This window comes from Ovis aries, chromosome 11 (genome assembly GCF_016772045.2).
Source record: "Ovis aries strain OAR_USU_Benz2616 breed Rambouillet chromosome 11, ARS-UI_Ramb_v3.0, whole genome shotgun sequence".
Classification (NCBI taxonomy): Eukaryota; Metazoa; Chordata; class Mammalia; order Artiodactyla; family Bovidae; genus Ovis; species Ovis aries.
The window spans coordinates 39,992,959-40,005,609 of NC_056064.1; the positions used below are offsets into that span (position 1 = coordinate 39,992,959).

A 12,651-nucleotide genomic window follows, 5' to 3' on the forward strand; every position below is an offset into this window, starting at 1 on the left:
TTGAAAAATATTAACTAGAACTAAAAGGCTTATGATGAAAACCAGCAGGCTCCTCCTATACTCCCCCACACCCCTCAGTCTCGAGGCTCCTAGCTTACCACTCCTTTAATTGCTTCCAAAGATGTGTTGAAATCCCTTATCAGCTGCCTAATTCTCTTTATTCCTTGTGGGTTTCTATCATTTCCATCACTTTATTGTTATTTAGTGAAATTTGAAGAGAGAGAGAGAGGTAATTAATATGATCAGTCTCCCACTTTTAATCAGAAGTTCATCCTACAATCTAGCTGATTTTTGGACATTATTGTAGGGAATGGGATGTATCAAAGAATAGCAGCTCGTTTTAAAGACATCATTCTGGTGATTGAGATTAGGGATGATGAGGATGGACTGGGGAGGACAGCACTCAGAGGCTGGTGGGGCGAATGCTTAGGAAGACACAGAGGTGGGCTTCTCACCCAGCTGCAGCAGGATGGAGACAACAACATAGAAGGCATAGAGAGTCCATGCCTCAGGATCACAGCTCACATCTAGGGGCCCCTCACCCCAGTTCTTCTTCAGGATGGGCTCCACCTGAAAGGGAACCCACCAGATGGTAAAAGCTGAGAACAAGGAAATATACCAAAAATGGCAACTATGTGGCCATACATACCCCTTAGTCCTGAGTCCATAGCAGAGGTTGTAATCCACCATGGCACAGTTTCCTGCAGAGCCTGGGGAGCCTCATACTCCCAAATGGTAATAGACACTGCTGATGCGTCAGCATGGGGCCAATTGCCCTCCTGGAACTAGTAGCCTCCCACCCCCTCTCTTGCCCACAGGCAAACAACAGAGCCTAAAGACCCCATCCTGAATTGTCCTGAAAACTACATGTCCAGGGAATTGCCACAAACCAGCTGCATAGACGTGAGCTGGCAGTGGACTATGAAGTAGGAAGGGACTGGTCACTGAGGTTTCTGGGGCCCTTGAGAGCATGGGCAGTCACTTCCACTAGGACCTGGACGCTCAGCCCAGGCTATCTTACCGTGTCCTTCATGTGGAGCAGGGTCCCCTTATCTAGGGCCTCAGCAACAAACCGCCGGTACTCAGACAGCTCTGGGGACAAGAGAGAGGGTGGTCAGCAGAGAGGCAGGGCACATAGTGGGACAGGGCTTCGCTGTCTGATCAGACCTGGGACAAAGCATCACAGGAGGTTCCAGAGAACCCCAGCGTGGCTAGACAGGGGTCATTCCCACTGGGTTTCTGCTTTCCTCTTAGCCTGCAGGAGGTCAGAGACTGCACCATGGGGAAAGAGGAGGCAGTCCCTCCATCTCTGGCATGGGGAAGATGGCTGCTTTGTGAAGTGTGAAGTCTATGCCCCACAAAATGTAAAAGGCAGTGATATCCCCTTCCTCCCAAGAGTTGACTCCGCACAGGTCCCTCTGCTCAGCATGTCCTCCATGCCAGCTTATATCCAAGCCCCTCCTCACCCGTCAGGGCATCCAGGACATCCCAAATGGTTTCTGCGCGTGCCTCTATCAAGACCCCAGCAGCGTTGAAAAGACTGCTTATGAGAGAATTCACTGGGCTGTTCATCTGTAGCTCCCCGGAGCATTGGATCTCAGACACCTAGGACCAGGAGATGGGAGAGAGGAGGCCAGTCCCATTAGAGTGGATTGTCTCCCGACTCGTCCCTCCCTCTCTCTGCCCTCTTCTTCCTTGGGCCTCTTACTCTTTGCTCTAGATCCTGTAGCTCTTCATCACTGCTGAGGCACTTAGTGAAGCAGTTTAGCACCTCTTTTTGCTCCTCTGGAGTCAGATCCTGGAGGACTCGCACCATGTCCTGAACCCTCTCTTTTATGCTTTGGAAATTCTCCAAACTCAAGGACTTCCCTGTGGAGGCACAAATTAAGAATCCAATCCCTGCAGCCTAGCAAGCTCCATTACCAAGGCCCCCCAGACCCCATTCTTGATCTATCATTCTTCTGGAGACCACCTCTCTGTAACTTCCCTTCTTCTAGTCTTTTTCTGTTAACATGAAGCAGATAGACACCCACCATCACTGCCTTCTGCTGACCCCACTTCCACCTCCCAGTTCACCTTCAGTCTAGTACCAACCCCCAATTCTTCTCCACCACCAGGAAGTCAAAGCTTATGTAGTTCTTGCCATTCAAAGTGCAAGCTTTGGACCACAGGAGTAATGAGGATTTAGAGGAAGTTAGAACAGTAGTTCTCAGTCTTGACTGTGCATGAGAATCCCCTATGGAGTCATTAAAATTCCCAGTGCCCAGACCAGGCCCCACCCCCAGATCAGCTAAATCAGAATTTCCAGAGGTGGAACTCAGTTATCACTACTTTCAACATTTCCCTCAGGTGATATCTGTGTACCAGTGAGAATCACTGTGTTCAGAGGAGACAGATACAACCTCTATAGTGGAAACCTACTTTTGGCACTGCCCTACCCTTCTCCAGGGCATGGCAACCCACTCCAATATTCTTGCCTGGAGAATCCCATGGACAGAGGAAACTGGCGGGCTATGGTCCATGGGGTTGCACAGAGATGGACATGACTGAAGCGACTTGAGCATGCACTGCCCTTCTCCTCCCAATATTCTCCACTACTACTGCCACACACACGCGCACGCGCGCACACACACACACTCAGCGGCCCTATTTGAGCTGCATTCCTTGGGGCCAGAGGGCTCAAAGGTGAGGAGTGCAGCTACCCTGAACATAGCTGGCCTCCCCATCCTTACCCAACCAAGATGAACCGCCATCTTTCTCTGCAAAGAGAGGAAGAATAATCTCAGTGAGTCCTCAGGTCACCTCCACCCCAGCCCACCCCATGGACATTCTTGTCCCAGTGGTGGGGGTTCTCAATTCTAGATTCTGAGCCTTCGCTGCCTATGCTGGGGAGCCTGCATACTCATCATGGTGTATAAATGACAAAGTACTATATTTACAGACCCCTTCCTACACTCGGAGATAGGCAGCCATAGGCATATACTTAAGACGACTGAAGGAGAAAGGGAAGTCCAGAGAGAAGCACCATGCCCTTAGCCACTCAGAAAATTTGGGTGACAGCAGGAACTGGAATCTATTCCCTGACTCCTCTGTGATGGCACTTAAGAATGACAGAGAATCTCACTTGAGCTAGCAAGACCTTGCCAGAACTGAACCTGAAGCTTCTACAGCTTTCAATAATTTCTCTGGAGTGTTCTCCACCTAGCCTTCTATGCCACCTAGACCCCTTCACTCCTTCACAAGGGCTCTTAGGCAGTACAGCCCGTTTGGGATTCAGGGAAAGACTGAAAGGCCAGAGGAAGCCACACACAGAATCATACGGGTCTCCTGGTCTAGTCCCAGTTCATTTTAAGGTTAGTACAACCATGACTCTGCAGGCTGTAGGCCTAGTGAGCAGCAGAGCCAGGACAAGCCCCTGAGACTATCTGACTCCTAGTCCAGTGCTCATGCTGTTGTGTAAAACTGGCCAGGCAATTCAACTGTGCTTTGTAAGCCAATAGGCCTTCAGTAAGGACTGTGAACCCAGGATCCAGCCCACTGACCTATACAGAGCAGGTCAGAGTTGGTGGAGCCTGGAAACCCTAGGCCAGCATGCAATCCAACCTACTTCTCCAACAGGCAGATTCTCCTCCTGCCCTCTCACCTTGGCTCAAACTTGAGTGCATCCTGTTACATTCTCAGTACTGATGACTCTATAATTCCAGGTCATTTGCTATCCTCTTTTTAAAACCAGTATCCTTGCCCATTCTAGAATGATGAACAGGAAGCCCACTCACTCACCTTCTGGAAAGGAGCTGGTTTTGCCCAAGAAACAAATATCTAAACCAGTTTTTAAAAAGAGAGAAAGAGAGATCAGTTGTTAGAAAGCCCAGTTCTCTCTGTTTAAGTTCCTCTTTCTAATATCTCCCCAGTCTTCCCACCCTGCCCAACAGGAACAATAAATTGTGGGAGAGAGACAGGAGCTAACAGCTCTAGGGAAGAATTGGGTTCCCCAGGTGGCTCAGCAGTAGAGGATCCACCTGCCAACACAGGAGACACGGGTTCGATCGCTGTGTTGGGAAGATCCCCTGGAGAAGGAAATGGCAACCCACTCCAGTATTCCTGCCTGGGAAATCCCATGGACAGAGGAACCTGGCAGGCTACAATCCATGGGGTTGTAAAGGAGCTGGACATGACAGTGATTAAGCAACAATACCTTCCATCCTTCTTCCCAGTGCCTGAAACTTCCTCCCCCCTTCCAGGCTACCAGGACCCCTACAGACTGACACTGACCCCACCTTCTTCATGTGTTCAGCTCCCCCACCCCACCAGGCCTAGCTTACCCATCCTCTCCGCGCTGGGGAAGACAAGCTGCTTTACCCGATAGGCCAGGACCTTCTCAGCGGGGATAGTCACTTCCTTTTGGCGCTAGGAAAAAAGAGTGATATAGACTGACTCCTCAGTTCCTGACATAATTACCTTGCCTGATCTCCCAAACAATCCTGGGAGGTAGACATTATTACCCTCCATTTACAGATGAGAGAACCAAGGCTCTGAGAGGATCAGCAGATGAGCCCATTTCACAACAGCAAAGTTGATATTTGACTCCACATCTGACTTTATTTCCATTTCACTCAACAAATATTTATGGGGAATTCCCTGGTTGTCCAGTGGTTAGGACCCAACAATTTCACTGCCAGGGGCCTGGGATTGATCCTTGCTTGGGGAACTAAATTTCCACAAGCCATATGGTGTGACCAAAAAAAAAAAATTTATGGAGGACAAAACATGCCTGTTTTGTTCCAGGCATCCTGGCTCCTGTCGTCCTGCCTCCTAAAAAGGGAGGAAGACAATGAACAAGCAAGAAATACCCGTGTAATTATGAGCCATGGCAAGCCCTACGAAGCAAATGAAAACAGAACATTGCCAGAGAGTCAAAGGGGAGAGACTGTGTGATGCTATGTACTCTCTTGGGGCAAGAAGAGAAGTTGTAAGGAGGCCAAGGAGCAGAAAAGTCTAGAGGAAGAGATGAGGAGCCTGGTGTCTGGGCTGGCAGCCCCTGACCTGCAGTGAGTGAGCCAAGCTGGCTCGCCCACAGTCCCTGTCTCCAGAGATCCTAACCTTGTGTTCACACTGGAAACCAAACATTTTCAACAGGCTCTGAAAATCAAATTGCGTTTCATATTTCAGGGTGTCACTCTTTTTTGTCTTCAGAGTTTCTGTCACTAGATACAGGTCTTCTCTCTTCGCCTGGATTGATTGGAATGAAGGAGGCAGTTCCTTCTTCAGCTTCCTGGAGGGAGTAAAGGGGGAATGAGAGGGGCCCCACCTCCTAGGCACATTTCTCCCTCCCCACCACAGTTACTCTCTGTTTGAGAGTAAGTGCTCCTAGGGCTGGAAAACCGAGGAACGTGGAACCTCTGTCAAAGTTCACTTTACCCACCATGGAGGGGGAAGGGGGTGCAAAGTGGGAAGGAAACCCACTAGCATTTCTGGAAGATTAGAGTATGCCAGCACAGGGAAATACTTCACACGTCATTTCATTTAATCCTCTCCACACCCCTATGAGATAGGCAGGCTTGCATCCGTTTTTCATAGGAAACTGAGGCTTAGAGACAGGTCATGAATGGCCCAAGGTCACACAGCAAATAAACACAGAGCTGGGATTCAAGCCTAGGTCTACATGAGTCCAAAGCCTGTGCCCTTCTCACGGCACTGAGATGGGCATGTGCCCAGCCCACAGCAGCCCCTTCTCTGAGAAGCGGTCCCAGCTCCCTACACGGGTCTCTGGGACCTGGTTGCACATTGTCCACCTTTGGGGTCCATGTGCCATTTCTGATTTCATAAGGGAATTCGTGGGCTTCCCTAGTAGCTCAGAGAGTAAAGCATCCACCTGCAATGCACAAGACCTGGGTTCAATCCCTGGGTTGGGAAGATCCTCTGGAGAAGGAAATGGCAACCCACTCCAGTATTCTTGCCTGAGAATCCCATGGATAGAGGAGCCTGGTGGGCTACAATCCATGGAGTTACAGAGTCAGACACGACTGAGTGACCAACACACAAGGAAATTCATTTCGTGACTTAAAACAGCCTGTTGGAACTTCTGGTATTTGCAGCCAAAATACCTACCTACATCCTTGCCTCTGGTGACCTTCCTTTACCTACCTGCCCCCACACAACTCTATTTACACACTCAACATAGCCTCACCTTAGAAACAATGCATTCTAGAAAAAAATGAGTTCCCTCAGCAAAGGCCCCTCCCCAGCAAGACTGTGGTGGTAGAAGCAGGTCAAAGGACCAGCACAATTTCACTGTAAGCCTTTCAGTTCTTAATTAAAAAGGGGAAACAAAAGGCATCCACCCTGCTGGGGGAGGGCTAGCCCAGGAAAACAGAGGGGCCCCGTTCCCCGAACCATCCACACTTTCCAACAATTCCAGCTAGGGGAGAAGACATCAATGTCAGCCACAACATAACTGCTGAGGGGGAAGGCTGGTGGAGTCCCTTGGAAGGACCATGCCCTCAGCTATTAGAATGTCTGTAGCACTTGATAGGTGCCACCCTGGTGGGGTGGGGTGCTGGTACTTCCTGTGCAGGAAATGTTCAACCGGGGTGCTTTGATTTCACTGCGCTTCACCTCAGCTCTCTTCTCGAGTACTTACCATGTGCTGTGGATAAACAGAGAGGTTAGTAAAGACGGTCCCTGGTCACAAGTTGTTCTTAGTGCAGTGAGGGACAGGTACTTGGAAACCACTGACTTGCCACAACGCAAAGTGAAACAAGCACAGAATGAAGATTTGGGCAACACGGTTTAGGAAAACAGAGGAAAGTGGTCTCAAAACCAGCCAGTTTGCTCCCAGTCAGAGTCATCAGTTACCCTGGAGAACAGCAGGAAAGTAAATGAATTGGGGACCTCAGAAGAAGGGCTCCTGGAGGCTGGTTCTGGACGAGTGAGAAGGCTTCGACTGGAGAAGAGGAGGGCATGCTTGAATAAGGACTGGGTTGTAGGGGCAAGGTGTACTGGGAGTAGGGAGTGGGAGGCAGCACCAGCCAGGGCTCCCCACCTCCGATGGCCTAGGTGCCCCAAAATATGGGCTTCTCCCTCTCTCCTTCCCCCTTACTGCCCACCTCCAGCCTCACTTGTTCTTAAGGGAATCCAGGAATTCCTGGGGTATCTCGCTCTTTTCTAACTTGATATTCTTCTCCTGGAAAATGTGGAATGCTATTTTAAATGTCATTTGGGGGTGAAATCTCACTGTCAAACTTCCCTTGGAGTCTACGACGTCCAGAATTTCGAAGTTATCACCTTGACCTGGAAAGAGAAAGGTAAGGTCACAATGTCGTTATTATCACTGAGGCTGACCCAAAAGATCTCTCTAGAAGATCCTTGCTGATGCGTGCCATCCTGGGCTCCCCTCATGATCCCCTTCTCTTCTGAGCAAGTCTTCCAGCCATGGTTCTCCAGCCAATGCTATTCTCCCTGGAAGTTATCAAGGTTGGAGCCCACTCTGCCACATTCTTACCAAATGACCTTGGGTAAGTCACTTCACCTCTGAATCTATTTCCTCATCTATAGAAGGAGAATATTCATAGTACCTACTTCCAGTGCTTGAGGAGATTAAATCACGCAGCTAAGCACTTAGCACACTGCTAAAAGCTCAATAAATGTGAACTAGTCCTATTAAACCATTTGAGAGGCTGAAATGAAAGAAAGAAAAGCAAAGCGAAAGAATTAGGAGCCCCGACCACCTGGCTTCCCAGGTGGTGCTAGTAGTGGTAAAGAACCCGCCTGCCAATAGAGGAGACAATAAGAGACTCGGGTTTGATCCCTGGGTTAGGAAGAGCCCCTGGAGTAGGAAATGGCAACTGGCTCCAGTATTCTTCCCTGGAGAATAATGGACAGAGGAGCCAGGAGGGCTATAGACCATGGGGTCACAAAGAGTTGGACACGACTGAGGGAATGAACACAACCTTTGGGAAATAAAAATTAAGCAGAGTTCAATCTCTGTGTTTTTGTGACCTGAGCATGTGTAAAGTAAGGCAACTCTGGAAAGTTGCCCACCGGTATGGACTCTGCCCGGCCTTGCATAAGGCCTTGTGTAAGGGCCTGGAGTCTGAGTCCGTTGCTGACCCGGAGTTAGTGGCAAGTGTGTGGAGATGCTGCCAAGCTGAGTGCCTTTCTCTTAGACCTCCCAATTCTGAGCCTACAGAGGCGGGAGAGCAACTACTGCTGCATTTTAGGGGTGGGCCTGGATTTCTAGAGAAAAAAAAATGCATTTTGAAACTGGTGGAAACATGCCAGACCTAGAAACAACACCTGAAATCAGTCCTGTGTGTGTGATGCTAATGTCTCAGGGCCCATTTGTTTCTTGAATAATGTAAAATTTGGTGTACTTTATCAGAGAGAAAGAAAAATCAAACCTCATGCACACAAAGGCTACAGTATGGGAGAATCCCCTGGTCCAATAGTTAGGACTCCATACTTCCACTGCAGAGAGCATGGGTTTGATCCCTGGCTGGGGAACTAGACCCCACAAGCCATGCAACAGAGCCTACACAGTACGGAGAGGGGCAGTGCAGAAGAATAACGTGACAATGGGGAAACCTGACAGGTACTACCTCAGCCAAGTGACCAAGGCCAATATCAATAGTGATAAGTCTTGTTGACAATACGTACCCTTGATATGAGGGTTTCCCAGGTGGCTCAGTGGCAAAGAATCCTCTGGCAATGCAGCAGATGCAGGTTTGATCCCAGAATCGGGAAGGTCCCCTAGAGAAGGAAATGGCAATCCACTCCCGTATTCTTACCTGGAAATCCCATGGATGGAGGAGCCTAGTGGGCTAAGCAACAATAGCAGCAAACTCTTGACATGATGTGGTGAGAATACCACTTTCCCTTTGTAATCTTTACCCGCCCCCCCCCAACTCATTTCCTAGGTCTAAGAGACAAAAAAACAGACAAATCTCAGTGGAGAGGCATCCTACAACACGCTTGACTAGTGCTCCTCAAAACTGTCAAGGCCGTTAAAAACAAGGGAAGTCTGAGACCCTGGCACAGCCAAGAGGAGCCTAAGGCGACGTGACAACTAAATGTAACATGAGGTCCTGGACGGGATCCTGGAACAGAAAAAGGACACTAGATGAAAACTAAAGATATCCGAATAAAACTAAAGAAATGCGAATATAACTTTGTTGCTGTTCAGTCACTCAGTCCTGTCTGACTCTTTGCGGCCCCATGGAACGCAGCACGTCAGGCTTCCCTTTCCTTCACTATCTCCCGGCGCTTGCTCAAACTCATGTCCATTGAGTCGGTGATGCCTTTCAACCATCTCATCCTGTGTGACCCTCTTCTTCTCCTGCCCTCAGTCTTTCCCAGCATCAGGGCCTTTTCCCATGAGGTGGCTCTTCACATCAGGTGATGGACTTTAATTTTTTAAAAACCTATGTACACCATCCACACCAAATAGTTAAAAATAATAATGTTTCAAAAAGAAGGTCAGATTGCTAAAAATCAATTTAAATGATCAGCTCACCTCATTCTTAAGAATTTTTTTAAAGTTTGGTTTCACCTCTGTCTTTGAATTTTTTATCCAGATAGAGTTTCCCTTAAAGGAAGTTAACCTCGTCAATTTTCCATAATTAAACTTGCCTCTGCCCCTGGAGAATAATATGATCATTGCAAAACATCCTAGTCCTGCTTTAAAGTTGTTGTTTTTTTTTTTTTTCAATGAACTTGTCATTTAGCAAACTGATTTTTTTTTTTTGACGGGGGGGTGGCCACACTGAGAGGCATGCCGGACCTTAGTTCCCCTACAAGGGCTCGAACCTGTGTCCCCTGCAGTGGAAGTTCAGAGTCCTATCTACCGGACCACTAGGGAAGTCCCTGATTTTGATTTTGATTTTTTTGAGAACTAGCTTTTAGTAAATTGACTCTTGGCAATTCAATTTTCAGAAAGTCGACTCAGAGTCTTTGAAAAATGCTAATCTGAAATTTTCCTAAAGCTGCTTGCTTGCTGAATTAAACTCCATTTGTGGAAAAGCCCACCACCTCTGAGCAATCTGGGTACTGTTCTTGATCACTTAATAGTCATACGTGGCAGGTGCTCTAGAACTATACAGTGGTGGTGTTAGAATTCTTTTCCATCTCTTGGGGAGAACCAAAAGGATTTTGGTAGAGATGTCTAAGCTGTAAAACTCCTCACCATGAGGCGTCAGACGCCATAATAGTCTCCAAGAGAAGGTTCATTAACACCTCTCCTGGGGCTTCTGAAACCCAAGAAACCCCAGGAATTGGGAGCCACTGAGCTTGGAAGCAGGAGAATGGGACAGACTTCTCTCCTAAGGCCTCTGAACCCTTATGGAGTTCTGCTGACCAGCAACTTCCCATTCAACCATCATCCCCAGGGAACAGGAAGGGCTAATAATAATAACTGCCACCAGTAGAAAGTCTGGGGCGAACTTTTATTGAATGCTCCTTCTTGCAGGCACAGTGGTAAATGATTAACGTAATTTACCTCATTTGATTCTTGCAACAGTCTTTTCAAGTTGACAGATGAGGAAACAAGCATAGATAAAGCAACTTGTCCAGAGGTTACCCAGCTGGTAAGTGTGGCAGAGCCAGGTTTTGAAGTCAGATGCCCCCCAGTTCTAAAGCCTGAGTCCTTTCTTAACCACTAAGCAAATTGTTTCCATTTATTTATATATTTAAATGATTAACTTTACAAACACATGAGAAGACCTTAGCTAATTTAAAAGTGAATTATTTACAAAGGGAAAAAATAGGAAAAAAAGACTATTTAGGAATAGTTTCCAAGAAAAACAAACTGTCACTTCCCCTATTCCCTTCTCCCCATGCAGCTCTCTTGAACATTTCAAGTTGAGGTGTATGGATGTGTACATACAAATTTCACGGTTTCTTTGTTGACTGGCTGACCTGGTTGATAGCAATGGGGCATTGAGAGAGGGATAGAGTAGGAGTGGGCAGTCTCTCACCACCTCATACTGACCTTGGAACTCAGGAACCACCATATCAAATGGTACTTCACTCTCCAGGATGTCCTTCAGGGTGAGGTTTGTCTTGTCATACTGGTATCCAAAGAAACGTCTCCTCTTCTTCACCAGATAGAAGCAGTGGAATTTGTCAGCATCCCTGAGGCTTCTGACAGCAATCATCTCTCCACTGGTGTCCATCTCTTTAACCACAGCTCTTGTGATCGACTCAAATACCGTGGGCATTGTGCCTGGACCAACTGGGGAAAGGAAGCCCATTGCAGTTTGGGGGCAGGGGGATATTGGTTCAGGTTTTTTGATCTTCTACTTTTGGCTGATCCAAAAGTTCTAGGCCAATCAGAACTTGGAATGATTTGGCTTCCCTGTTTCTAGAAGGTGTGGCATTTACTACACACTAAGATGGAATGACCATCACAAATGCCAGACTCTCCTCACCGCTGGCAGAACCCTTCTGGAGGAAAGCTGGAATGGTGATTGCCCCAAAAGGAAAATGAGACCTGTTTTCTGAGTCTCCCATAGCAGAGTTGCCCCCTTGCTCAGAGAGACCTGATGGGTGGGAAGGCAGGCCCACCATCCCCAAACCTTACCAGTGCTGATGAACAGAGGAACCAGAAAGAGATGAAGGGTCTGGCTGCAGACCTCACGTTACCAACCCCAACAGACGACTTCTTCCCTTGGCTCTGACTCCTGGGCCTCCCTCCCTTCCTGTTCTGCAAGGCAGTTGGATGGGTGCCCCTATCCACCATTTCCCAGTAAGATGGTGATAAACTGGTCTCAGAAGGAAGCAGAAAGGGTAGTACCCTATCTTTATACTTGAACAGTGGCTTGCAGCTGGATATCCTGGCTATCCAGGTGGGATAGCCTCCCACCCCCAAGTCCTGTCTCCTTTGTTTCCGGTCACCTTCTGAAGGATCCCCTCATACTCGGTAAAAGCAAATGAATCCCAAAACCTCACCTGGGACATCACCCTCTGCCTGGCCTACTTTTGGCCCCTGTGCCGCCCCACTCGCCGGCCCTGTGGGACCTTCCACAGGCCCACCACCAGTCCAGCCTGACACGGCTGCCCCTCCTCCATTTCTCGTCAGCAGCAGCTCTTTGATCCCCACCACGTTGGAGCCCTCAGGCTCTCTTCCCTCCAAATCCTTCCTGCTCTCTCCTCTTCCATCAATCACTCTGCTCTCCTTCCTTTTCAGATCTTTTCCCCTTTCTTCAGGCTCCTCTGCCAACCCTCCTGAGGCCAGACCCCACCCCACAGGCTTCCTGGCCACCTTCCCCTAATTCCCTTCTGGCTGACGCAGGCACCTGCTCATCCCTCACCCATGTTCCCTTCTCTGCCCCTGCCCCCGTCATGGTGATCAACTCTCAGCTCATTCTCCACCTAGGAATCCTTCTGGGACTATGGAAAGGGTGTGCCCAGGGCCTACAGATCCATCTCAGGGGCCACACACCTCTTTTTTGTCCTCAGCTACTCACCAAAAATGGAGGCTGTAAGAATCCCCTGTGTAAGGTCTCTGCACAGTTCCTGGCCACTGTGTCTTGGGACTATATAATATGGGAACTGAAAGGAAATAAAAAAGAACTGGAGAGCTAGGTGCCCCACCTCTCAGAGTTTTAGATAAGCCACATTATGGCCCGGAGGGACAACAGGTCAAAGGTAAGAAAC

The 12,651-nt window shown here is 48.5% G+C and overlaps 1 protein-coding gene and 1 long non-coding RNA gene across 2 annotated transcripts; one reads left to right on the forward strand and one right to left on the reverse strand.

Annotated features, from left to right (window-relative positions):
* Positions 1-233: 233 nt before the first annotated feature.
* GSDMB (gasdermin B) lies at positions 234-12,548 on the reverse strand. Its single transcript, XM_012186054.3, has 12 exons — positions 12,462-12,548; positions 10,985-11,227; positions 8,656-8,748; positions 7,119-7,290; positions 5,101-5,272; positions 4,323-4,407; positions 3,781-3,819; positions 2,733-2,759; positions 1,709-1,869; positions 1,467-1,605; positions 1,022-1,092; positions 234-570 (listed from the first exon to the last, which is right to left on the reverse strand). Exons 2-12 carry the CDS (start codon positions 11,211-11,213, stop codon positions 427-429), a joined length of 1,332 nt encoding a protein of 443 aa, XP_012041444.3. The 5' UTR covers positions 11,214-11,227; positions 12,462-12,548; the 3' UTR covers positions 234-426.
* LOC121820618 (uncharacterized) lies at positions 7,285-9,165 on the forward strand. Its single transcript, XR_006061221.2, has 2 exons — positions 7,285-7,514; positions 8,916-9,165. It is a non-coding gene; the product is annotated as an uncharacterized LOC121820618 (long non-coding RNA).
* Positions 12,549-12,651: the final 103 nt, after the last annotated feature.